Source organism: Petaurus breviceps, unplaced genomic scaffold (genome assembly GCF_028583685.1).
Source record: "Petaurus breviceps papuanus isolate PSGF00001 unplaced genomic scaffold, PetGlider_PUasm1.0 186, whole genome shotgun sequence".
Taxonomy (NCBI): Eukaryota; Metazoa; Chordata; class Mammalia; order Diprotodontia; family Petauridae; genus Petaurus; species Petaurus breviceps.
In genome coordinates, this window is record NW_027185798.1 from 2,770,144 (window position 1) to 2,797,313 (window position 27,170).

General features: G+C 45.9%; 1 protein-coding gene across 1 annotated transcript in view; it reads right to left on the reverse strand.

The window, feature by feature from the left end:
• Positions 1-66: 66 nt before the first annotated feature.
• The window catches only part of LOC138162025 (diacylglycerol kinase gamma-like), a 61,005-nt gene continuing 33,901 nt past the window's right edge, over positions 67-27,170 (reverse strand). Inside the window, exons 5-7 of the mRNA XM_069089138.1 lie at positions 5,174-5,294; positions 3,363-3,423; positions 67-978 (exon numbers count right to left, since the gene is read on the reverse strand). Of these exons, the coding sequence (XP_068945239.1) occupies positions 880-978; positions 3,363-3,423; positions 5,174-5,294 (281 nt within the window). The 3' untranslated portion in view covers positions 67-879. The remainder of the gene's footprint in view (positions 979-3,362; positions 3,424-5,173; positions 5,295-27,170) is intronic.

Below are 27,170 nucleotides of genomic sequence, written 5' to 3' on the forward strand. Positions count from 1 at the left end.
GAACTCCAGCAGGAAACCTGGTTTGACTTGAAGAAGTGAGAAGGCAGTGGCAGGAAGTTTTTCACATGCTGTTATTACACTGATTGACAAAATAAAGCCCAGGGTTTTTCTGCCTTCCCACCCAGGTGCTCAATGACTAAGAAAATAAAGGCCCGCTCTGCAGTGTGTTGGGCTGCCCAGGCAGCTGGCCTACTCCCAACAGACCCTGCTTGGTGGAAAAAGCTTGACAAGTGCCCAGGCTGACAGCGTTCTCTGAACCAAGAAGGCTCCCTGGCCTCTGACCCCCACTGTTGCCTTCTTAGAAAACTTCCGGGAGCCGTGTTGGAGCTCAAATGACAACCAGGAGACAAACATACGCTTGCCGGCCTTTGCCAGGAGTCATGTTCTCAGCCCTTGTGGGCCATTTTGAAATGGCACAGACGGAGCTTTGTCCAGCATCTCTGGCCTGGGGTGGGTGGGAAAGGGGATGTTGGTCTTGCCTTTCAGCTCAGTCTGGATCCTGCCACCCTGAGGAGCCTCTGCTGGCCCTGCGTGGGCCCTCTGGGTGGGCCAGTGAGCAGGCAGGCAGATCTGGACACCTACCCCTAAAGGGAGCCACCTGGGGCCTAGCGGGAGCAGGGGAGCTGGTGGACAAAGGGGCCTCTGAGCCCTGCGCCATCCAAGACGCTGTTTTCACTCAGCAGGCTTGGGTATTGCTACCCCCAGTTTGGAAGCAGACAGTCTGATAAGATGGAGGTTTCTGTCCTGTTGAATCTCTTTGCCTCCTTTGCTTGAGGGTGGTGTGTGTGTGTGTGTGTGTGTGTGTGTGTGTGTGTGTGTGTGGACTTCAAGGACTCCTCCTTCACCTCCTGGGTTGGTCTGGAGCCTCTGGCACTCCCTTCAGAAGTCCAGGGTATACTGATTCTTGAGGAAGAAGAAGCTGGACTTTGGTGGTGGCCCCATCAACATGGGCATTTGGTTTCTGTGGGTGATTTTAGCCTAAAAGGAAAGAAAGAGAGCAAGCAAATGAACAGCAAGCAAATGGGGTTAAGTGACTTGACCAAGGTCATATGGCTAGTAAGTGTTAAGTGTCTGAGGCCGGATTTGAACTCAGGTCCTCTTGTCTCCATGTCCAGTGCTCTATTCACTGCACCCTAGCTGCCCCTAAGTGGGACAGATTTGGCAGTGCTGGCAGTGATAGGCAGAAACACCAAGGGAGGCAGGAGCTCCCCACCCATGGAGATCTGCTTGCATATGTCTCATGTCCTTGCTATTCATAGTCTCAGAGATTATTGGAGTTGGAGAGGTACCCTTGGGATGACCACATCAAACCCACCCACTTCCCAGATGGGGAAGTGGACTCAGAGGCCATTAAACGAATGATTTTGCTAAGGTCACACAGGAAACACAAGGACAAGAGCCTGGGACATGTGGACAGGTCCAGTATGTTTTCTGTGACATCACTAGTCCCTTGATAAATGGGCCTGGCTGGGTAGAAGTTTGAAGGATGGACCAGGCATCTCAAGGTCAGGTGGGAGCCTCAGTTTCTCCTTAGTCCCTATGATCCTTGGATCCCAGATCCAGGGCTGGAAAGGCCCTCAAAATCCAGGGACTCACCCCAAAGTCTCATGTAGGAGCTAGGCTCACCTAGGCTGGGGGACCTCACTCCATCCCTAGGCAGACAGGGAGATGTGACTTGTCTGAAGGAACACAGGTAGCAAGTGACAAGATCTGAACACGGGCTTTCTAATTCCAGGCCCAGGGCTCTTCTCATGGCCTATTCACAAATGAAGTCATGCCAAAGGACAAAGGGATGAACTGGCAGTGTTGGGGTGGGGAGGATGAGTTTGGAGAGGGGTTTTAGAGGAAGGAAAAGGGAAAGCCCATCAGCTAGAGTGGGGTGGAGGCCCGGAGACGCCAGGATGAGGGTGGATGGAGGGCTTGGGGGGCCAGGGAGAACTTGCCTCAACTTGGGTTAGGAACTCTGATGGGCACAATGACCAAGGACAAGTCCAGGGGACTCATGACAAAAGACATGGATGAATTCAGAATATTGATTGAGGATATATATGTACATATATGTATATGTGTGCATACACACATGCATACACCCATATATACACACTCATGCACATATATGTATGTATAGGTATGTGTGCATATACACATACATATGGGTGTGTCTGTATACACACAGATATATGTTTGGTCGTTCAGTCATATTCGACTCTTTGTGACCCCATGGACTTGTTCCTTTTTTACAGATGAGAAACTGAGGCAAAGAGGAATTAAGCAACTTGCCCAAGGTCACACAGCTGGTAAGAGCCTGAAGTCACATTTGAACTCAGATCTTGGGGACTCTGGGACACTGGACCACCTAGCTGTCCTGTGTGCATGTATGCATGTATATATGTGTATGTACACACACATGCACACATGCATGTATATAAAACACATAAAATATATGTGGTTAATGTGGGGATTTGTTTACTTTGGCTATATGTATTGACAATAGGTTTCATTTTTTCTGCTTTCTCAATGGGTAGGAGAGGGGGAGGTGGGAAGGAGAAAATTCAGAACTTAAAATAAAAATGAATCAAAAACAAGTTTCCTTTTTCATGTGAAAAGAGACCCAAGGAGGTGACAGTTCCATTATACTCTTGCCGGTCAGATCACACCTGGAATATTCTTTCCCTTCTGGGCAGTGGTCTGAGATCGTGGAGAGCTGGTGTCTATGGGGAAGAGGGCAGTTTGAATGGTGAAGGGGTGGGAGGAGGTGCCATACATGCACTGATCAAGGGATTTCAGCACCCTTGGGAGGAGCACAGTCTTCAAGGTTTTGAAACACTCTACATGGAAGAGGGACTCCATGGGTTCTATGTGGCCCCCAGGGGTAAAATGGCTTTAGGATTCATTTGGTCCTGCACTGGTGGTAGGTCCTGAAGGGGCATACAGAAATGGTAGGCTCTTAACAACTGTTTGTTGATGTAGTAAATCATTGATTGATTGAAAGAACAAAGACTTGGCGAGACTCAGGAGAAGATTTCTCTCTCCCCTGTATGGAGCACATTTATTCCACTAGATTCAGATGACAAAGTTAGGGTTAGCCAGCTGAGGTTAGAGGTTAGAGGTTAGAGGCAGTTTTTCACTGAGTCTGGAAGCTTGACTCTCAAGAATGTCCCAGGAAAGTTTGTGTGTTGTGTGGGAACCTCTGGGGTCTCCTCTGACTCTAAGCTTTGTTTATTTGATAATTTCATTTCAAGCCTGTACTGCTAATCTTGCTAAGTCCTACTCTAAGCTTGTTTTCTGCTTACTAAGCCAGTGGTCATTGGAGGCCAGGGGGGCAGCTCTCCTGACCAGTGTCAAAGATGGACCCCACTCACCGTGCAGGGTGCCTGCAGCCAGGGCTCCCCATCCACTTGCATGGGCAACATCTTGGTTGTCCTAAAACCCAGAATAACAGCAACAATAAAAGAGAAGGACAGTGAATTTTTGTAATAGGGGTAATAATGGGGATAGATGTAGGAGATGCAAAGAAATGTGAAAGTTTATTCTTTACTGTCTAGAGATAGTCGGACCATTCACAGAAGCTGGGGCAGTTGTCAGAGTAAGACAAGGGCAGGGAGCTCAGGACTTGGAATCAAGGGACCCAGGTTCAGACCCTACCTGTGTGGCCTTGGATGAGTTATCTAACTGCCTTGAGCCTCAGTTTCCTACTCTCTAAAGGGAGGGAGTTTGTCTTTGAAATCCTTTCTAGTTCTGTATCTGGGATTCTATGGAGACATCCCTCAGCATCTTTGGGCTGCGGTCGCCCCATCTGTGGAACAATATAATTGGTCTAGATGGCCTTTCAAATTCCTCACAGCTCTTCCCCTGTGATTCTCTGAGTCTATGACAGGCCCCCAAAGGCAACCTGGAAGGAGGGAAGATGCTGTTCCTGATGGCACCTTCAAAGAACTTACTTTGAAGGAGGTAGGATGGGGAATGGGTTTTTGGTCAGGATTCCTGCCAAATACCAAGACTCCTTCAGTTATGCAAGGTGAGGGGGCCCTCCATTCTGATGAGTGATAGGTTAGATCATGGCAGTGAGGTAATATCTCTGGTTTGTATAAAACATATGTTGGGTCTGATTTCACCTGATACTGACTGTTCTGAAATTTGTCAATCCAGGAATTTCCTGAATGACTTCCTAGTTCCAGGAAAGGATGCCATGGTTTACAAATCTACTTACTCAAGAACAATGGTTGTCAGCATGGGGTCTAGGGCCCCCAAGGAGCCCCTGAGACCCTTTCAAAGTCCCTTGAGTTCAAAACTTTTTTTTTTAATAATATTAAGATTTAAAATTTCTACAATGGTAAATATTAGTAGTTATAATCCACATAAACAAAAACTCTTTTGGGGGGTTCTCAACTTTTTAGAATGTAAAAGTGTTCTGAGGCCCCAAAATTTGAGAGCTACTGCTTTAGAAGGCAAGAACTGGATCTGGAGAAAAGAAGGCCATCTGGGAGCAGACTGAAATTACTGGAAGAATAAAGGAAGCTTTGGGATGCTGGTACAGAGTCAAAGCCTTCTCTTGGATATGAGTTTACAGAAGAAAGAGGACAGTGGTATGTGATAGCCCTAGGACTTGCCTTCAGTGAGTTTGAGATAGAGAGAGACAGAAAAACAGAAAAAGACAGAATCAGAGACTGAGAAGGAAAGGAAGAGAGAGATGAGGATAGTGGAAAAGGGAGATATATATGTAGAGAGGAGGAGAGGGACAGAGGGAGACAGAGAGACAGAGAGAGAGATAGAGAGAGAAAGGAAAGATAGGGAGAGAGGGAGAGGAAGGGATGGAGAGAGAGAGAGAGAGAGAGAGAGAGAGAGAGAGAGAGAGAGAGAGAATCACTCATTTTTGGAGGTTTAGATCCCCTGCCAGCAGGAATTAATGGTGGCTGGTCATGGGGCTATCCCTCCCTGGTTTCCTTCTTTCTTTTCCCTGTTTTTCACTTATTCCTCAAAAATTTATTGAACAATTTCTAACATAATACCTGCTTTCATGGAGTTTACAGTGTTTTCTTTATTGATATTAACTAGGATAGAAGGAAACAACACCCTCTTTTCTTCCACCTTCCCAAGATTTCTCTGTCATGACCAGCAAGTCTTTTGTAGGAGGTAAAGCTCCCAGAGTCTACTGAGCAATGGGGCCAAATACCTGATGGTAATGGAGGTGCACTGAGCCAGCCTCTTCCCAGCATTCTTCAGTCCAGTGTAGATTTGCCCCATCTCCATGGCTCCCTCCAGTCCCACCACTTCTAGAAGATGGTCACTGAAATCTATGGAACACGAAAGTGTCAAAACAATTAAATGTCACCTATGTTCCAGGGAACATCCTCGGCACTGGAGAAGCAAAGGCAAGACCATGATTGTTCCTGCCTACAAAGAGCTTACATTCTATTGGTTCGTTCAGCAAGCATGTTAAGCACCCATGGAACCAGGCTCCATGGCAAGTAATGGAAATGAAGAGATGAAAACAAAGCAGAGGGAAAGTTGTGTCTGAAGTTGGATTTGAACTCAGCTCCTCCTGACTCCAGGACTCTATTCACTGTGCCACCTAGCCACCCTTGTCAATCATTGTTAAACACCTACATATGGGGCTTGGATGGGAGGTTGTGCCTCTGGAAGTAACTAATGGGAATGGGTCTATGGGCTATACTGGGCAGGGTGTTCCCAAGGGCATAACCAGCCAGTGAGACAGCAGACCCTTCTCTTCTTCTTCTTTTTTTTTTTTTTCTTTTTGGAGGGCAATTGAGATTAAGTGACTTGCCCAAGGTCACACGGCTAGTTTTGGTATTGAGTGTCTGAGGCCGGATTTGAACTCAGGTCCTCCTGACTCCAGGACCGGTGCTCTATTCACTGCATCACCTAGCTGCCCACCTAGCCGCCCCAATCAGCTTCTGTTCTAATGGTAGATTTATCAAGGCCACATAGTTAGTCACTGCCAAGGAAGGGGAAGTGAACTGGGGTTTGATTAGCCTGACAATGCCTGTGTGTTTGTCCTTCTTTTACTGATTAAAAACCAAATAAACAACACTTCCTTGATAGCTAGACCAAGAATTCTTAATAAAGATAGTTAAACTTAATGAAGATAGTTGAAAAAAATTATCATGCTGACCGCAGACACATCAATGTTGACGCAATCTACTGATTGACCATTAATGTTTGATGGGCATTTCTGGGTGACAAATGGAGTTGGTCTTTCTAGGATCACTAGGCAGCCTTTTTCCATTCCTTGGATTTGCCTTTTCTTTCTCTTCCCAGTTCCTCTGTCCTCCCCCCTTGAAGTCCCCCTCCCACCCCCAGTAGCTTGAGAAATTCCCATCATTATAAGAAATCATGAAAGGAGAAAAGCTTGTTTAGTAGAAAGCCTTTGGCTCTCTGAAGGAATTCTGAGCCAGTGAACAATGAATGTCTAAACCTCCAGTAATTGAATTAGTTTCCCTTTGAACAAAGATGAACAAAGAGATTTGAATCAGTATTTGGAGGAGCTTACTGTGACTTTCAGGTACTACCTTAACTTTCAAGGACACATTGAAGAGAGAGAGGGAAGACGGCAGGAAAGGGGAGGAGAGAGAGGGAGAGGAAAGGAGGAGGGGAAAGGAGAGGATAATAGGGGATTAGACAGAGAGGAGGGGAAAGATGGAGGAGAAGGAAGAGGATAGGAGAGAAGAAAGGAGATGAGAGGTAGGGAGAGAAGAGGCTTGGAGGGGGAGGGAAGAAGGAGAAGCAGAGAGTTCAAGTCAACAAGCATTTATTCAGTGGATATACTAGGCACTGTGCTAAGAGCCAAGGGTACAAAGAAAGACAAAAAATGATTCCTGCCCTCAGGTAGTTTACAATCTAATTGGGAAGGGGCTGGGAGGATTAGAGGGGGGGGATTTGTAAATGACTAGTAGATAATTGGAGATAATCTCAGAGGGATTAATCGTTTTGGGGACAGCCTTCTTTCAGAAGTGAGTCTTGAAGAAAGGCAGGGAAGCCAGGAGGCAGAGATGAGGGGGGAGCGGATTTGGAGCATCCGGGGTGCCTAGAATCTGAAGAGAGAGTGCCTTGCAGCAAGAAGGGAGGGTTTGGGGAGTGTGTGAAGATAATTAGCTTAATGTGGGACATCTTGTATACCTCACAGCCCAGGAAGACCTCCATGGGACATCCAGTTTGAGATGTATGAGAGGCATTAGGAGCTGTGAGACTAGAGTCAAGAGAGAGATTAGGGCTGGAAAAACAGATCTGAGAATCCTCTGCCTAGAGATGGTTATTGAATCCATGGGAGTTGATGAGGTCACCAACCAAGTATTGAGGAAGAAGAGGGCCCAGGACAGAGCCTTGGGTGGGTGGGTGGGTGGGTGGGGGGAATACCTACAGTTAGCAAGTGGAAATAGTCAAGAAGAAATGACCCCATCTCTTGTTTGGGACAAATCTCGGACATCCAGCAAAGAGGAAGAGAACATTGATTTCCCCTGACCCAACTTGTTTAAGAAGTATGTGGCAATGAAGATTGTTCTGCTTGTTTCTATGCTTTGGGACCAGTATTCCTGAGAAATGGTCATTTCCAGCTTTAGCAGTAACCCTATAGGTCAAGAGTTCCAGACGTCCAGACTCTGACATCTGCTGACCAGAGTGGGGAAGGTTCTTGGGGATGACTGCTACAATTGCCAGAAAGATCCTACTGTTGAAGGAAAAAAGAAACTGAGGCCCAAATGGGCAGGAGATATGGCCATGATGAGTTGTTTGAATGGTGTAGGGCTGAGTTAAGTGTAGGCAGAAAACATCTCTCCAACTCATCTACCAAGTTGTCTTTGCCTTCCTTGGGCAAAGAATGAGTTAAATAGGTTAATGAGATGTTTTATGTCTCTCTTTCTGTCTATGTGTGCCTCTGAGATGTTTTTAGAAGTTTATGTGGTAGAGGGAATAAATACTTGTTTAGTTCTTTTTCTAGAAGGGATTTGATTACCCATATTTTTGGGGGAAAGGAGAGACAGAGAGAGAGAGACTGACCACCCTCTTTGGAGTCAGACTTCCTTACCCTCCCCCATCCCCCCCATGGGTAACTCTAAATCTAGGCTACATTTAGCGACCAGAATGGAGCCCCTTGTGAGAGGAGGCTTCCTTGGCTGTGAGGTATACAAAATGCCCTTTATACAATACCCTACAGTGATCATCTAACCTCTTCTTGAAGAGGCTCACTTCCAGTGAGGGGAAGCCCACAACCTCTTGAGGCTGTCCATCCCATCTTTGGATCACTCCAATGGTCAGGAAGATTTTCCATACATCAAACCTAAATCTTCCTCTCTCCGCTTTCTACCCGTTGCTTGGGTGGAAGCCTAGAGGTTACAGTCCCTCATAGAAAGATAGACTTTGAGCTTGAAAAGACCTTAGAAGTCATCTGGCCGGACTCCCTCCTTCTGCAGATGAGGAAACTGAGGCCCAGAGAGGTTTAGTAGCTCACCCAAGATTACAAGGGTTGTGAGCAGCACAGAAGGATCTGGATCGTTCTCTTGTCTCTGTTCCCGGGGTCATTCCCATTGTACCCGGCTGCCTCTGTGAGTGGGGCGTCCCATGTCTGAGATGGCGGCTGGAGCCAGGACGTTTTCTGGCCTGCCTCCTCTTGCTCACTAACCTCTTAGGGCAGAGACAGAACAGAACACTCCGTCTCCTGGGATCCTCTTCTAGCTCAGTTACTAATGACTTAGTATGTGGTTTGGCAGGCAGGGCCATCTCCCTGTTGGATTTATTACCTAGCTATATATTGATGAGAATCTGGAGTTTCCATCTTAGTAAAACACTACGAGTCATTGGCACCCACATCACAGGGTGGTGGGCGAAACATCGCCAGTAATGAACGAGATGGCATATGGGAGATGAGATCATAGGATCAGAGGCTTGGAAATGCATTCATTGCCTCTTCTATTTCTCTGACTTGATCCAGAACAGTGATGCTTCTGACCGGCAGTTATGGGGGGATGGAAGAAGAGGAGGAGGAGAAGCAGAGATTATGTATGCAGCAGATTACATCAGGAGCCTCCCGATAACCAAGTGGTGGGAATTATTCAGAGCCCAAGCCTAGCCCACCAGGTGCCCTTTCCCTCAACCTTCCTGCCAATGTCCTTCCCCTTTTTTCCATTTCCTGATTAGATACAGACCAATCTCCTTCAACTCTTCTACCTGGAATTCCTGTTCCACTCAGACCCTACAGGCCCATTGGCCCTTTGTCAATGGTGGTAGGAAACTGAGGCCCAGAAGGGTTGAGGCATTTGCCTCAGAGAGAGTGTGGAGTGTTGGAGATACAAAGGCAGTCCCTGCCCTCACGGTGCTTACCTTCTATTGAGGGAGAGGACACATGTGAAATGACTGTAATGTGGAGACTGGTCAGTAAGGGTCCAGTCCTTGCAGCAAGTGCAGCAATCCTCTTTCCTGGAATGCCCCAAGGGCCCTTGAGTCCCCCATCCAGACCTTCTGGTGTGGTGAAACAAGCCTGTAAATTGGCTGGGATGGAACTGAGTATGCACATAGAAGGTTCAAATGGAGGAATTATCTTTTTGTTTCCTGGTCTGTGGGTTGGAGTAGGGAGCCTGGGGCAGATATACTGGGATCTGGAGAGGAAGGGCCCTAGGGAGCTAGGGGATGGTGGGGGAGGGGATGGAAATCAGGAAAGGTTTCAGGTAGAAGGCAATGAATGCTCCTGCTGATTCTTGAAGGAAACCAGGTACTGAAATCAATCAACAAGCATCAATTAAGCACCTATTGTCTGTCAGGCTTGAGTTTGGTCCCTGGGGGTACAAAGACCTACAGAAAAAGACCTGCCCCTCTCCTCAAGATACTCACAGTCTAATAGGAGAGACAATAAATACATTTAATAATAAATAGTATTATATATAATATATAATGAATAGTATTATATATAATAAATAAATAATAAATACAAAAAATATAAATCACAAAAGGAAAGAGAAAACAATTTTAAAATACAACATAAAGTTAGCCAGATGTAAATGCGACAGGTGTTACATAAGGGGGCTAGGGAGGGATTCTAGGCATTGGGGACATTCAGTGGGAACACACAGAAGGTGGAAGATGGGGGACTGAGTGGGAAATTGCAAGCAGAACCAAGTTCTTAGAAAGGAGTAATGTGTAAAGAGACAGGTTAGGAAGGTGACAAGCGTAGCCTTGGTTTCCACCTTCTCTCTAGGCCTTTGTTACTTCTCCCCAGCCTCTTCCAAAGGCTTCCCAACTGTTCTTTCCACTTCCATCTGTATGCACCCCAATCCATCCTGCAGACCGATTGCCAAGTTAATCTTGCTAATGTTACAGTGAGCTGGTGGTGTGACCCACTTAGCTTTCCAGTGTTCCAGGAATCTTTCCAAATTCCAGGGTGCAGAGCAGTTGCTAGTCTGCATTGGTGCAAGGAATTTCCTTACTGGGAGCTCCCCACACTGATGAAATGGCAGATCCAGTTTAAAAAGTAAAGGACAATTCACTCCCCACTCAAAAACCATTCAGTGCCCCTCTAATGCCTGCTCGATAAAGTCTACATTCCTCAACCTGGCATTCAAGGCTACAATTACACCTCCACAAACCTTCTCTGATTGTCTACAGCTCCTTTTCTACAGCACATGCCCAGTGCTCCATCCCAATGGGACACATCGTCTTTCCTCAAACATTATCCATGCTTTGTCACTCCTGTCTTTATTTAATGAGGAAGTCGGCCCAGAAGGAAGGTGTCTAACATTCCAGCTTGAACTCTGCCATTCTGGACACAGGGATCTGCCCTTTTCTTCTTAGTTCCACTAGTTGAAATCCTGCACATCTTCTAAGGCTCCTCCACAAACTCCACCTCCTCCATGGAGCCTTTCATGATTGTCTCTATCCCAACATGGCTTCTTCTTCCTTTGAATACTCACTCATGTTACCAGAGATCCAAGTTTGATACCAAGAGTCCTCAATTCTGTGCGGTTGGCCACCGTCCGAATGTGAGTGGATTCCTCTCTAATTACCTGAATAAGGCTTGTGTTTGGCCCCACCTACACCTTAGTTTTCCTTATTTCAGGCTTTCTCCTAGGCTTATTCAAACCAGCCAGCCTGCCAGGGCCCAGCTGCCAATGACCATTTCAACATAAAGCATAGTAATTATGACATGTAAAGGACAGAAATGGAACTTGGCTTTGAGTCCCAGTTAGCAATGGGACCTTCTATGCTTATGTGTGTAGATAGACACACATGCATATATATATACATATAAGGAGGGTAGATGGCCCTTCCATATTAAAAATGTATATCTATATGCTTTAGTTATATCTCTATATTTTTATTTATTATATTTATTTATATTCCTTTTATTTGTTGTTTGTTCACCCCATTTGGGGTTTTCTTGGCAGAGATACAGAGGGGTTTGCCATTTTCTTCTCCAGATCATTTTACAGTTGGGGAAACTGAGGCTGACAGGGTGAAGTGACTTTCTCAGGGTCACAGAGTAAGCTGGATTTGAACTCATGAAGATGAATGTTCTTGACTGTGGGCCTGGCACCCTACCCACTGCACCCCTCAGCTATCCATATTCCTTTAGGAAATATGTGTATATATACATATATGGATTTGTGTGTCTCTTTACATATCCCTATATATAGATATGATAACATACATATATATGTACACATATATACATGTCATCTCTTGAAAGCATGCACACACCTCGAGGCCAGAGACAGCTTCATTTCCATCTGTCTTCCGAGCCTGACACACAGTACATGCTTTCTAGGGACAGGCCCTGGGCTCTGCATAAACAAGCTCACAATGACAACAGGGGACATTCATGAGGTCATAGACTGGGGACTAGGACTTCAGAGGTCATAGAGTTGGTGAATAATTTTAAAAAAGCTTTTTGATGAAAGTTTAGGAAACATTCTCCTTACCACGGTGCTGTGAGGCAGGTAGTGCAAGCCCTGTTAGCATCATTTTACAGATGAGCAAATGCCTTGCTTAGTTCACACAGCGGGTCGGGTAAGGGTCGGAGGTGGGATTTGAACCCAGGCCTCTCCTGACTCCAAGGCCAGGAGACTGAACCGCCCTGGCACCTTCATTCTGCTGTCATCACAATCTACCTTGTCCTGTGGTTAGCCCTCTCCCCTCGTCTCCTTTTTCTTGGTTTACTCACTTTTCAGTCACGCCTCTTTGTGACCCCATTTGGGGTTTTCTTGGCAGATAAACTGGAGTGGTTTGCTACTGCCTTCTCCAGCTCATTTTACAGATGAGGACGCTGCCCAGTTCACAGAGCTAGGAAGTGTCTGAGGCTGGACTTGAACTCACAAAGATGAGTGTTCCTGACTCCAGGCCCAGTGCTATGCCTATTGTGCCTCTTAGCTGCTTCCTTATCTCCCTTTTTAGACTATAAACTCCTTGAGGGCAGGGACTGTCTCTCTTTTACATTTCTGGCAGCCAGTACCTAGCCTCACCTATAATAAGTAGTTGCTGAGGAAATGATTGTTGAACCAGTAATGAGCCACCCATAAGTAACTTTCTCCTAAGAAAGTCTCTTTTCCATTCAGGATCTTACCTCAATGGGGGTTAAAGATGGAGTGGGAAGAGAGGGTGCCCTGCCTGTCATCAATCAATGGGCCTTCCCTGGTACCCTTTGAAGCAAACATGTAGAAAGGTCTCAACCAGAGATATCTGGACTCTGTGATTATTTCTCAGTGGTACTCCTTTCTCTCCTCCCCCTCCCCCCCTGTGAAAGAGAATAGTTATGTTGTGGCTGGAGAGGCAGCCTGAGAGGCACCGAGCCTGGGTTCAAGTCTTGACTCTGACACACACCATCTATGTGATCCTGGTAAGTTGCTGAATCTCTCAGTACCACAGGGGATAGAGACTGGAGACACCAACCTACCTTAGTAGAGGGACTTTTCTCATCTGGGAATTCCCTATACTGATGAAAAGGCTAGATTCAGTCCCTAGCCTGTCTTATAAAGTCAGGAACCAGTCAGTTGTGAGCTCTTCGTGTGAGACATAGGAGTCAGAACAGGAGGGAATTTCCTTGATCATTTAAAACAAAGCCTTCATATTCTAGATCAGCCAGGTGAGGGTCAGGGAGGCACCATTTGAATCTAGGTCTCCAGCTCCTTACCCAGGGCTCTTTCCATTACACCTTGGTGCCCAGTGTGATGAGATATGATATGGAAAATGAGGAGAAAAAGGGAAGAAACCCAATCTGCAAGTTTAAAGTCCAATAAACATCACTGGGCCACCATCTTGCTTCTCCATGAAGGATGGAATGGGGAAAGTGTCCCCAAACTGAGGGCATCTGGAAGAGACTTCAGAGGCCAATCTAATCCAGTCCTCTCATTTGATGGCTAGGGAAACAGAATCCCAGAGAGGGTAAATGTTTTGCCTGTGGTCACGTAGATAGTAGGTGGCAGTATTTGAACTCAGGTCTTCTGGCTTCCAATCCAGTGCTCATTCTACTGGGTCACTTTGTTTTTAGAGAGAGAAAGAAGACTGCAGCTTAGAGGCCCTGCCTCCCTTTGTTGACCATTTCCTTGACCTCTCAACTCCTTGACAAAAGGCATAATTTTGAGCAAGTTAAGAGAATGTGGATGTTTAAAGAGAAGAAATGTTGAGGACCTTTCTGACTGGGAGGGTCTGTATAAAGCAGCCAAAGTGCAGGAGACCAGGGATCCTTAGTATTTGCTGCCAGGCGGATGCCCCTTTTCTGCTGGGACCCTGAGGCCAATGAGACCAGTGAGGGGCTGATTCAGCAGCTACCTGCTTGGAGCTTTCCAGCGAAGGTTCTGAGATGTACTGCCATATCCAGACCCACTAGCTGGGGAGCCACGGTCAAAAAAAGACCCACTGAAGGGTAGATCCCAATGCTGCACTCTTCCCTGTATTGTTGCTTCTAAGTTAAATAATGTGATAATAATAACAATAACAACTAGGCTTTATGTAGTGTTTTAAGGTTTGCAAGGCACTTTACATGCCATCTCATGTGATCCTCACAATAACCCTATGAGGTAAGCATAGTATTTCCCCATTTTACAGATGGGGAAACTGAGGCTGAGATAGATATTAAAGTAACTTGACCAGGGCCATATGGCTAATTGGTGTCAGAGGCAGGATTTAAACTCAGGCTTTCCTGACTCTAAGAGCAACACTGTACCCACTCTAATTACTCAGCTCTCTTCTTTTCCCAGGAATGCTCAAGGTTCCATCAGGACATCAGACAATATGGAACCTTGTGACCCTTGGTGACCCAGTTGTTGGGACATAGCTCCAGTGGCCAATGAAGGACATCCTAGAAGCCTGGATGGTGGTGAGAGTGCAGAGGAGAAGCCATCAAGAGACACTGAAAAGCATGGAATTATTATGAGATTATTCTGAAATTCTTAATAAAAGGTAATTTCTATAACTAACATAAGAGTGAGAGCAGGAGGTTTGATTCATTTCATTCCAATAAAATTGATCCAGATGAATGGGCATTTATTAAGCACCTGCTCTCTGCAGAGTGAGCATGCACTTGGCGCTAAGGATGTAAAGTAAAAGCCCCGAAGTTCTGGCCCTCAGACAGCTTCCCTTCTACCTGGAGAGGAATGCCCTAAACACCCGCCGGATCATGGTCCAACCCACTAGTAGTGGGTTAAGTGACTCTCTTACGTCTGGGGTAGGAGATGAAGGGCTGATGAGCAGAACTAATTACTTCCTGTGAGCTGGCGCCATCCTCCTGAGGTCAGCACCTAGGGTTTCCAAGTCCTCCATTCACATGTGGTTTTTGCTCTAGTCATGCCCCTCTGCTCCTGGAGGGGAGGCTTTCCTTCAAAGCTGCTTGGAAAGAAAAAAGGGACTGAGGGTGCCGGAAGCCAGCCCCAGCCCTTCCTGCCCAGGCAGTCACAGACTCAGTAGTGTATAGGGATTCTCTGGTCTACAGTCACTTGGTCTTTCTTTGTTTGGGGGAAGTTATAAAGCATGAATCAACAAAATCTCTTTTTTGGCTGCCTCCTAACCCCCAGTGCTGACAATGTTCCCAGCAGCTATACATGTCTGTGTGTCTGTTTGTCTTTGCCTCTCCCTCTTTATCTCTGTTTCAGTTTCTCTTTTTCTGGGGCCCTTGCCAGCCATAAGCCTTATCTTTTCTGAGGACATACATAATGCAGTATTTCAATAAACAACCATTGCTGTCTTGTAGAAATTGGTTTCTTTGGAAACAAAGAGCAAATAAACTCTTAAAGAGAAATGAGTTGGTAAAGTTGACAGAGAAAGAGAGGAGAGAAAAGAGATAAGAGAAAAGGGGGAACAGAGAGGCAGAGAGAAAGAGACAGAGAAACAGATACAGAGAACGAAAGAGACAGAGGGACAGAGAGGAAGGGAGGGCGGGAAGGAAGGAGAGAGGAAGGACGAGGAAAGGGCAGGGAAGTGTGGAAGAGTAGAATCCATCAGGGTCTGTCTCTGCTGAACCATGACTACACTACTCAGGACTGGCTGTTTTCGAGGCATCTCAGGCCCTTCTGACTAACATCCTCTTGTCTCCCACCAGAGGCCGTGGCTGGTGCTGCTCAGCTGGGTAGGTGGAGGCCAGGAGCAGAAGCATCTTCTGCCGCCTCCCACTCCCTCTCTCTGTTGAGGCAGCCCTGAACGTTTTGCAGAATGCAAGCCATGTGGCAGCAGCCCCTGCTCCCTCACGCTGTCCCAGCTGTGCCCAGGTGGGAGTCCTGGCGCCTGACCCTCAGCGTAATTGCTGACTTCTTGCCCCTCGCTGGGTTTCTGCTGTCCTTTCAGACATAGGAAGAGACACTTTAATCCTTCATTCCACATCCAGTAAAGCTCAGTTGAAAGCACTGGGCAAGTTTAGCCTGGAGAAGAAAAGAGTGGGGGATGGGAGGCAGGGCATGCTGGCAGTTTTAAGTATTTGGAGGGCTGTCATGTGAAGGAAGGTCTAGATTTGTTTTGTCCGGTCTCCGAAGACAGACTTGAGAGGAGAGTGGCAAGAGGCAGCTTTAGGCTTGGGGTCAGCAGGAAATCCTAACCTCGAGAGCTGACCTTAAGGGGAAGGGGCTGCCTGCAGAGGGAATGGGCTGCCTTTCCTTGGGATCTTTGGCCAGGGCTGGGCCACCACTAGTTTCTTTATTCAAGAATGGGTTGGATCTGCTGGCTGCTGAGGTGCCTTCCAGACCAGGGAGTCTGGGATAAAATACTCAGTTGAATCCTGTTCCAGGGGAAGCAGAAAGCTGAGCTCACATGTCTTTGAAGTCTCCCCTCCTCCACCCCTGGGATGGGGGTGGAGGTGGGAGAAGCAGGAGAGCTGGCAGCGTCAGCTTCCCCCTCCGCTCTTTCCCCCATCTCTACCTTTTGTTCTGGGAGGGAGCATTCTGTTTAAGACTGCAAAATAGTTCTGTGTTTGGGGGTTGGCTGCTGGGCTGCTAGGCTACTGTGTGGTGCAGAGAACTGCCCAAGTGGGGAGAGCTCCCAGGAAATGGATCTGGAGCTGTCCTGTGACACCACCATGCATGGACACCCAGGCTTCTGCAAAGGGGTGCAGGACAGGGCCCAAGTGAGGCTTTGGAGGAAGCTGGGGGAATCTGGAGAAGGCTCTCCTGAGGAACTGTGCATAAGGGAGGACCATAGTAAAAGTCAAGAACCTATAGACCATCCATCTAGTCCAATTTCCTAATTTAACAGTTAAGGAAATTGAGGCCAAGATGAGTGAAGTGCCCAAGGTCACACAGGTAGTAAGTGGCAGGTACAGAATTTGAACCCAGACCCTCTGACTCCAAATCCAGGAAGCTTTCTGCTGTGTCATACTGCCTTAGAGAAAAGAAGCCAAGACAAATTCCCAGATACCTTGGAAGGCTGAAGGAGAAGGTCCGAGAGCCTGAGTGCAGGTGCCTGCAGGTGGGGTAAACCTCTACCCAACTCATCTTAATTAGAGAAGACTTCTCAGCAAGCAGTCTTGTTAAAAAAGGAGAGCTGGGTTTTCTTGGCTCAACGGGAAAGTACTAATTGGTGTATTATTTGGTGTAACTAACTTTTCTCTCTGAGTTCAGGAAGCCCTAACTCTAAGAACACTATGTGCAATAAAAGAGCTCAATTAGCAGTGAGCCCCTGCCATTGTATCCTACCTTAGTGGTGAGGGCAGGGCACATAGAACATGCCTAATTGCAGTCTAAATCATCCCAGATTCAGAACAAACAACAGGAGTGAATGAGTGAGCGAGTGAGTGAGGAAGCATTTATTAAACACTTATTATGTACTGTGGTTCAAACCAAGGCAGTCCCTGCTCCTAAGGAGCTCACATCCTAAAGGGTAAGACAACACACAAGAGACGGAAACATAACAGATCATGAGAAGTGAGAATGGGTAAAATGAAAAGTCAATTAAATTCAAGGCAATTCAGTAAGCCTTCCTGAAGTAGCTGATTTCTCACTGTAGACCCTTAGCACACAGTAGGCCCTTAATAAATGTTTCTTGATTGACTCAGGCTAGCCCCAACTCTTCTGCACCAACCTCTGCCTGCACCCAGGTGATAGCACCACCCACAGCCTCCAAGCACTCTGTTTCTTTCTTTGTTCTTCCCACCACCTCACCTGAACTACAAATCAAACATGACAGCCCAGAATTGTCTTCCTGCATCCTACCTGTCTCCTCCCTCCTCTTAGCAGCTGCCCAAGAGATGTTTCTGAAGAACAAAACTGACCATTGCACTCTCCTGCTCAATAAGCTTCATTGCTTCCCTATCGCCTGAAGATAAAATACATTGTCCTCAATTTTGCATTGAAAACTCTTTCCATTGTGGCCCCCATATATTTTCCCAGGCTGATTGGAAATACATTATTCCTCCTTACAGATGCCAAGTTCCTATCTGCACTTGGCCCACACACTCCTCCACCCTTCCCCAAATCTAGGACCTCTGGGTCCCTGGCTTGCATTTGCTCTCATTGTGGCTGCTGCCTTTTCTTGGCCCAGGGACACCTTGGAGACCCTTGCCTGGGCATAGCTCCTGTGTAAATAAGGGATCATGGAAACAATATTACAGCAGGTTTCTTAGTTTTAGTTAGGAACTGAGTTAATAGTTCAGTAGTAGTAACGTTGTTATCTGCCAAGAAGATACAACCATCTCCTCTGAGTAGAAGGCGGCTATGGGAAACTGCTGGGTTTGGACACAGGACCTGAGATCCAATTCCAGCCCAGCTGCTTGTATGACCTTAGGCAAGTCACATGGCCTCTCTGTGCCTCAGTCTCCTCATCTATAAAATGTGGAACTTGGATTAGATGGCCTCTGAGGTCCATTCTAGCTCTGGTTACAGGATCCCATGATTCAAATTTTGAGGAAGCCCAATGCCTGGCTCATCTCATATTCCCAGGCATTAAAAGCATGTTTATGCCAAGGAGAAGCTGCCTACTGTAATTTGGGTTGACCTCTAGGGTACTTAAACTGGCCCTTTTTGCAGAGCATTAGTGCCTTACGCCCAATCCTTAGACCACATGACTTCATTCATTCTCAAGCTTTGTTGTATCTAGTAGCAACAACTATTATTTACAAAGGGGATGCAAAATGTTCTGGGAATAAGATGCAGTTTGAAGTGGACCCTGATGGGTGGGTGGAAATTGGCCCAGAAGGGTTGGAGTGGTAGAAGCATACCAGGTGGACCTGCCTGAAGCAAAGCACAGACTTGGGACAATAGGGACACATTTGGAGAAGGGCAGTGAGGCCCGTGCAGCTGCTGCAGACAGTGCACAGAGAAGGGAGAGGGAATATGGGGTGGGAGTGGGGAGCATGAGGACTATTGCTGTAGAAACACCAGTGGACTGGAAGCAAATGCCCAAGGGTTCCACTAGAATGTAAACTCCTCAAGGGCAGGGAGCTGTTCAGTTTTGTCTCTGCACCCCCAGCAACCAGTCCAGTGATAGGCACCTAGTAGGAATTCACTAAATGCTTTTACATTCCTTCAATGACCAAATTACTTGTTCGAAGAGGTAGCCTTTTCCTCCTCTCCTTCCTGCCTAGGGATCTGAGGGGCCACTGGGAGCATGGAGGAGGTATTAAAAAAGGTAGAAAGAGAGCTTTGATGGGGCGGCCAGGTAGCACAGCGAGTAAGAGCACCAGCTCCAGTGTTGGAATGACCTGGAGGTCGAATCCCGGGCTCAGACACTTAGCACCTACCCAGAAACACCTGGCCGTGTAACCTTGAGCAAGTTACTTAACCCCAATTGCTTAGGGGCAGCCAGGTGGCTCAGCGAGTAAGAGCACTGGCTCCAGTGTTGGGATGACCTGGATCAAATCTGGGCTCAGATACTCAGCACCACACCCAGAAATAACTGGCCGTGTAACCTTGAGCAAGTTACTTAACCCCGGTTGCTTTAAAAAAAAAAAGAGAGAGCTTTGGGTTACTCAGATTAGAAACATCAGAGTAAGCTTTGTGTTCATTAATCTCCCCTTAACCATGAGTCACCCCTCTAAACTATTTCCAGGGTGATGCAGTGGATAGAACTATGGCCTTGGAATCAGGAAGACTTGAGTTCAAATCCTCCATCAGACACGATACCCTGAGCAAGACACTGTCTTCCTCAGACTCAGTTTCCTCACCTATAAAATGGCGAGAATACCACCACCTATATCATAGGGCTGTTGTAAGGATCAAATTCAACAGCCCACATAAAGTGCTTTACAAACCTTAAATTCTATAGAAATGCCAGCTAATATGATTATTTTCTTTCTTTCCATTCCCTGTGCCACCAGCATGTTCTTTTCCTCTCATCCCTGTGTGATTGCAATAGCCTTTAAAAAATATCCTTAATTTTGCTATCAGGTTCATTTCCCAATACGTCCCTCCCATCTTCCCCTCCCAGAGAGCTGACCGTTCATAACAAAGAACAAAGAAGAAAAAAACATGGCAAAACTATCCAGAATATCAAAGGAGCATGTGGTGTTTCATACCCATAGTACCCCACCTCTACAAAGAAGTGAGGGGAGATGTCTTCTCATGTGACGCCTCTTAAGTGATCCCTTTTCCTGTTCTCTTCTTTCTTCAGTGACTACTTCCAGATTCATCTTCCTAAAGCTCAGTTCTGAGCATGTCTCTCTCAAAAACCCTCGATGGTTCTCCATTTCCTACATATTAAAATCTGACTTCTTCAGCTTGGCACTCAACGCCCTCCACAGTCTGACCTGAACCTCCCTTTATAGCCTTGTCTATAAAGGTCTCCCTTGGTCTCCTAAATAAGTTTGCCACTATAGCAAACTCACTCTTCTCCAGACCATACTTCATCTTTCTCTACCACAGGGCCTTCAGGCAGCATGACTAATGTAGAGGGAAGAATACTGGCTTTGGACTCAGAGGATCTGGATTCAAATCCTATCCCAAATACCAGCTGTGTGACCTTGAACAAGTAACTTCTGCTCTTTGGGTCTCAGTTTTTTCTGTTGTACTTAGATTGTACTAGCCCCTTTGGAAGTCTCTCTCATTACAAAGATCTTTAAGGCTCTGGGAACCTCAGTCACCACTTTGGTGAAGCAGGGATGACATAAGCTCCGTCCTACTTTCCTCAACAAATGACTGACGAAGATGCTACAGGAGCATGAGTTGTTATTCACTCTTGCTTCTCCTCCTGCCCAAACTACCTTTTTGGGGGCCTTATCCATCTATTAACATTCTACTCATTTTTAAGGCTCAGCTCAAGCCTCTCCTCTCTCCTGAAGTCCTCCCTACCCAGCCCAGTCAGAAGTGAGCTCTCATTCTTCTGAATATTTGAAAACTTTCATCAGGCACATGTTGCCTTTGTACTGTATGGTTAAAAAAAAAGACTGTATATTTCTAATCTCTCCAACTAGATTGTAAGCACCTAAAGGGCAAGGGATGGAGTCAGCAGACATGAATGAATGAATACCAAGGGCTTACTTTACATCAAATGCTTTGCTAAGCTCTGGAGTTACAAAGAAAAAAATGCTAGATAGTCTGGGTTCCCAAGGAACTCAAACAGTATTTGGAGGAGACAGCACATGAAAGAAAGTTTGGCTCCGGGGCAGATGGCAAGGCCTAGTGGTCCTTAGTTACTTGCATATTGTAAGTGACATTTAAGGAGGGGTGAGCTGGGGAATGACTTCAGAGTCATAGAGCAAAGCATATGGTAAAGCCTGGAGGATATTAGCAGAGCAGAAGGTAAGGAGGCTTGGTGGCCCTCCACCTCATCAGAAGAAATGGCAGGACAGCCATTGAATGCCAACCCTTTGAAGAGCCAAGCAGCCCAGACAAGGAAGAAGGGCACCCTTAGTGGTGAGGTGGGATAACATCCTATCTCTGCTAATTGTTACCTGGGAGACCTTAGGCAAGTTAACCTAACCTCTCTGAGCCTCAGTTTCATCATTTGTAGAATAAGAGAATTGACTAAATGTCCCTGAAGACTCTTTCTAAGTCAAAATTCATATGATCCTGGGACCTTGTTCAAATCCTGGTTCTGCTTTGGGCAAGCTATTTTCCTCCTCTAGGCCTCAGTTTCCTCATCTGTAAAAGGAATAGATTGGATGTTGTGGCTTCTAATGTCCTTTCCAACCCTAGATCTCTGATTTCCATAGCACAGTGTATGTGGGAGGCACCTAGTGTCTTTTTTTTTTTTCTATTGTTCCCAAACAGATCCAGGGAGCACCTAAATCAAGGCTTAGAGTATTTTTAGCTTGGATTTTTGCCACAAGCTAGAGAACTTGGGAGCCTAGAGATGAGGGGTGACTTGGGCTGGCCTTGGTGGAGCCAAGGCAGGGAAATACTAAGGCAACCACTCCTGACAAAGGTTCCCGGCTCTTCAGGCATGGCCTTGTGGGAGCTGTTGCCAGGGGAAAATCATCGTGGTTCTATTTTGGGCTGAAAACCTCATGGGGAGAAGGGATGGGTTGTACATCAGCTCCATCCTGAATGTGTGTGAGGAAGATTCCCTTGTTTAGGGCCAGAGTGGATCTTCTTAGATCCCCTCCTTTCCTTCCTCTCCTGGTTTCTCATTGAGCAGAAACCCATTGAAAATGATACCTTTCAGAGACTTTAGCCTCTCTCTCCTTTAAGACACCCATTCTCCACCTGAATCTCGGAATGGATATTCCACTCCTGTTCTGTTTTAGTATGTTCTGTTTGGTTCTGTGTCTGTATATTTTAAAGGGCTTAGCACAGCGCTTGGCCCATACATGCATGTTCCCTCATCTACCCTACTTCTGTGGGATTGTGACATCATGGATTTAGAGCCAGAAGGGACTTGGAAGGTCATATAGTCTGACCTCCTCATTTTACAGAGAAGGAAACTGAGGCCCAGAAATGACTAAGGAATAATATTCAGATAGTCAATGGCAGAGCTGGAATTCAAAGATAGGGCCTTAGGACCATAAATGTAGAGCTGGAAGGGACCTTAGGGGCGGGCCAGTTAGTCACAGATGAGGAAGCTGAGGGTCAGAGAAGTCAAGTGACTTGTCCATGGTTGCATATATCTAAATATAGATATCTTTCCTTTATTCCACACTGTGTCCTGTGCCCTGGCTGAAAGAGTTTCACAAAGGTTTCTATCCCTTTCTCCTTCAGGTTCTCAGTCCCTGATGCTGGGCTCACATTTTTAGGGGAAGAGGTTGAACTGAAGCTAATCCTACCTAACTATGTGATTATGGCAAATCACTTCTTGGTTCAATTCAATTCAATTCATAGTATAATAGCATCATAGATTTCAAGACAGAAAGGACCATAGAATCCAGTCCTTAGAGGTTAATGCTCTCTTTTTACACATGAGGAAACTGAGACTCCTAGAGGTGAACGGATTTGTCCAAAATCCAGCAGTGAACACATGACAAAGCTGGGATTCAAAATTGGGTCCCTTATTTCAAAATCCATTTAACCATACAATTGTTCAGTCGTTTCAGTCATGTTTGACTCTTCATGACCCTATTTGGGGTTTCCTTGGCAAAGATCCTGGAGTGGTTTACCATTTACTTCTCTAGCTCATTTTACAGATGAGGAAACTGAGGCAAACAGGGTTAGAGACTTGTCCAGGGTCACACAGCTAGTAAGTGTTTAAGGCCAGATTTGAACTCAGGAAGATGAACCTTCTTGACGTTAGGCCCACTGTTCACTGTGCCACTTAGATGCCTTCACCACACAATTCGACAAGTATTTATTAAGGGTTTGTTATGTGTCAGGCACTGAGCTCTGGATACAAGGTAAAAAAGGAAACAGTTCTCCCCTCAAAGAGCTTACACTCTCTGGGGTGGTTGTGGGGTGTTTCAGTAGTTTATGGTCTATAAAATGAGAGTGCTAGACTCTATGATTTTCCCAGGGCCCCCTCCAGCTATCATATTCTGTGACTGTCAAGTTGAGAAGACTGGAGTTCTTTGGGAATGCCTGCCCCAGATGCTTAAGCCAGACTCTCAGTCATAGCAGGCTGCTTTACACTCTAGCTCAGCACTAGTGAAATGAGACCAGGCAAGCACAATGGAATGATAGTCTCATAATTATTTTCCCTCTCTTGGTCCATTGGTTCCTGAACTGGGATTTGGAGATTTCTTGGCGGCTAGCATCAATTTCTTCACGCTTGGCTTTGGAGGCAAGGATCCCCATTCATTATATCCACACATGGATGACAGAAGAAAGATGGATTGAGCAGCATAGGATTCTAATGAGAACCAGCCAATGGGGGCAGGAAACAGAAGCGTTCTCCCCTCTCTTGAGTGAGTTCTTAGTAGTCTTGATGTTTGGTGTATCTCAGCCAGAGGATGGATGTGATTGGTTGGCTCCTTTGCCTGGAGTGCCAAACTAATGAGGTCTAAGTCACTGGCCTGGTGTCAGTAGCTTCCATCCATTCCTCCAGGGGATGACAGCACACAAAGTCTTGTAAGTGCCTGCCATTGGACAGGAGTGAAGATGCAAGAGGAAGCACAGCTATGTCATGCAAAGGAGTTATTGCTATTGGGAAAATGCCTCCTAGTGGAACACAGCACCAGAGGATCCTGGGTTGGTGCTGGAACAGACATCGGGGGCTGTCTTCTCTCTAACCCCTTCACTTGATAGATGAGGAAGCTGAGACCCAGAAAGGTCATAGGATCATAGAGCTGGAATGGAGACCATCCGACCTCCTTCTTTTACATATAAAGAAGCTGAAGGCCATAGGGGTTAAGGTCATATGCCCCAGGTCATATAGGTTTTAGAGTCAGGATTCACACTCAAGTCCTATGACAATCAGTGCATCAAGTTGGGTTTTATTTCAAAGGCTACATATACTCCCATTGTAGACTGTAAACTCCCCAAAGCAGGGACTCCTTTGGTTTTGCCTTTTTTTTTTTTTTTTTTTCTTTTTTGAAGGAGGGAGGGCAGGGCAATTGTGGTTAAGTGATTTGCCCAAGGTCACACAGCTAGTAAGTGTTGTGTCTGAGGCTGTATTTGAACTCAGCTCCTCTCGACTCCAGGGCTGGTGCTCTATTCACTGTGCCACCTAGCTCCCTCCCCCCACCTTTTTTTTAATCCCAGCATTGTGCCAAGTAAACATATATATTTTTTTTTAAGCAATCGGGGTTAAGTAACTTGCTCAAGGTTACATGGCCAGTTATTTCTGGGTGTGGTGCTGAGTGTCTAAGCCCGGGATTCGGTCTCCAGGTCATCCCAACACTGGAGCCGGTGCTCTTACTCGCTGAGCCACCTGGCCGCCCCTCAAGTAAACATTTGTTGAGTTTGGGTTATATACACCAACCCTAAAGACACATTCTTTTTGCCCAGTAAATTTTACTGACATTGGGTAAATTCTAGAATTAAAAATATGCAGGAAACAAAGACCTGTGTTATGTTGGAGCAACCAGTGAGGGCTGCTGGATGAGGCTTGGAGAGTTTCAAGGTTGCTAACCCAGATTATGAGGGTTTGTGCCATGAGAGGCAGACACTAAGGGAGTAGTGGCAGGAAGGCTGGGTTTGGAATCTGAAGCCCCAAATTTAAACTGTGGCCTTGCCACTTCCCAGCTTTATGACCTCATCTTTCTCTGCCTCAGTTTCCCCATCTGTAAGATGAAGATAAAAATGCTTCTACTCTCTACCTTGCAAGGCCATCGCTCTAATCGAATGGGAAAAATGATCAATTAATAAGCATTTCTTAGATGCCTACAATATGCTAGGTACTAAGTTAGGTGATGGGCTTAAGAATAGAGAATGAAGCAAACCCAACTCCCAAAGAGTTTACAGTCTAATGGGGAAGACAACTACATATGTAAGTATATATAGCATCAATATATAGAGAATACATACAAATGAATGACAAGATAGTTTGAGGGGGAGGCCCTTGTAGGTGAGGGGATCTGAAAGGTTTCATAGAGCATCTTAAAGGAAGAGAAGGACTCTGCAAGGTGGAAGTGAGGAGGGGGTGTATTCTAGGTGTGGGGGATGGCCAGATCATACATGGAAAGTGCCTTGTGAATTGTAAAGTACCACACTACTGTCAATCGTGAGGGTTGGACTAGTAGCTTGGAAGAAAGACAGGATAAAGGGGTACTAGGCATCTTTGTTCCTGCCTTGCTCATGGAGCAAGAGCTGTCCTTCTTGGTTTTCTGGTTGATGGTGTGGGAGTCAGGGAGCCAGCTTCCAGCCAGGGGTGACTTGCAGCCATAGGGCTCACATGCTGAGATAAGGAAGAGCATCCTTTTGGACTTCTGAGTTGGAGGAGGTGTTAAATACAGCACCTGTGCTGGGGGGGGTTGATGATGCTCCTTTGTCACCCTGGGCACCCCACCAATGGTCCTCCCCTTTTGTATCTCTTCTTTCCTGATCTTAGGCAAATGAATGCCCTAAGATGGACATGTCTGGGTTCCTCAGGCAATGTGGTAGATTCCAAAGGAGGCCTGGTGTCTCATCAGGTTGGAGCTGGTAAGAAGAAGGAGTGGTTGATCGAGGCAGATGCAGGAATGGTTGACTATGAAAGTGGAGTAACATGAAATTCAGACAAGGTTTGGCTTGGACCAGATTTAGTCCAGGGTGCCTGGTTTCTGGTGAGATAGGAGGTGTGCCTTTTTCTCATAGTTTTCTGCTTGTTAAGCTCTTGCTGATATCTTGGGATGATTTTAATTATAGCAAATTAGATAAAGGTACAGGAGTCTAGGGATGCCCCAAAAAGTGGGAAGCAAAAGGGTACTCAATGTATGATGTGACTCAGGGATGGATAGGTGCTTTATTCCTACACACACAAGAAAGGTTGAACATCAAAAACTCACAAGTACATATTCATAGAACAGGATTTAGCAATTTAACTTACATCTACTGTTAACATTTTCTGGGAGGAGAGCTTTATCAGAATATAAAGCAATCTGTACAATTGCTAATTAGGTATTTTAGATTTCATCTCAACTCTGCATTTGATCCACCCTGTACTATGACTCCCCTGAAGTAGGTCACATAAAGGAAAGAATGTCAGACTTGGAGTCAAGGAGATCTACGTTCAAATCCTGCCTCAGAAATGTTACTAGCTGTGTGACCTTGGGCGAGTCACTTAATTTCTCTGTCTCAGTTTCTTTGGGTGTAAAATGGAGATAATAATAGCATTTACTTCATAGGGCTGTGAGGACACAATGAGATAATATAGGGGTGAAATATTTTGTATTCCTTAAAGTTGATTTCTTTTGAGACTGTAGCCACTTTAACTGGCTAAAAGATACTTTTAAATATTATCTCTTATACATGTATACATTTTTGATGTCAACTTCTGTTCTCCGTAGCATGGTGGCCTTCCTTTTATAAATAAGATTGAAGAACAATTTTTAACCAGATGCCACCATCCTTAATCCTTTAAGTGATGTTAATGAAGGACTCTCAAAACACAAAGATGTAGCAGAAGAAATCAAAACCGCATGGGAACAGGATGTGGTACCCATCATCACCATCATCCTGCCTGTTATGGAGTTGTCCCCAGGATGCTTTCAGCGGCCTGTAGAAGCTTGTATTCAATCATTTACAAAGAAGCAGTTCATTTATCTACCTGTGCAATAATTTGTGGAATATTAAATAAAAGAGTCATCTCTGGATGGCAAATTTCCCCCGGACCATCCCTAGCTGAACTCCATTGAGAAAAGAGGAGAACGAGATAATCAGAGAACGGGATGGCAGACATTCATGTTAGGCTTCAAGCACCAAACCCAGGCAGAGTCTGCTAAAGCTCTGTCCTGAGTGCTCTCCTCT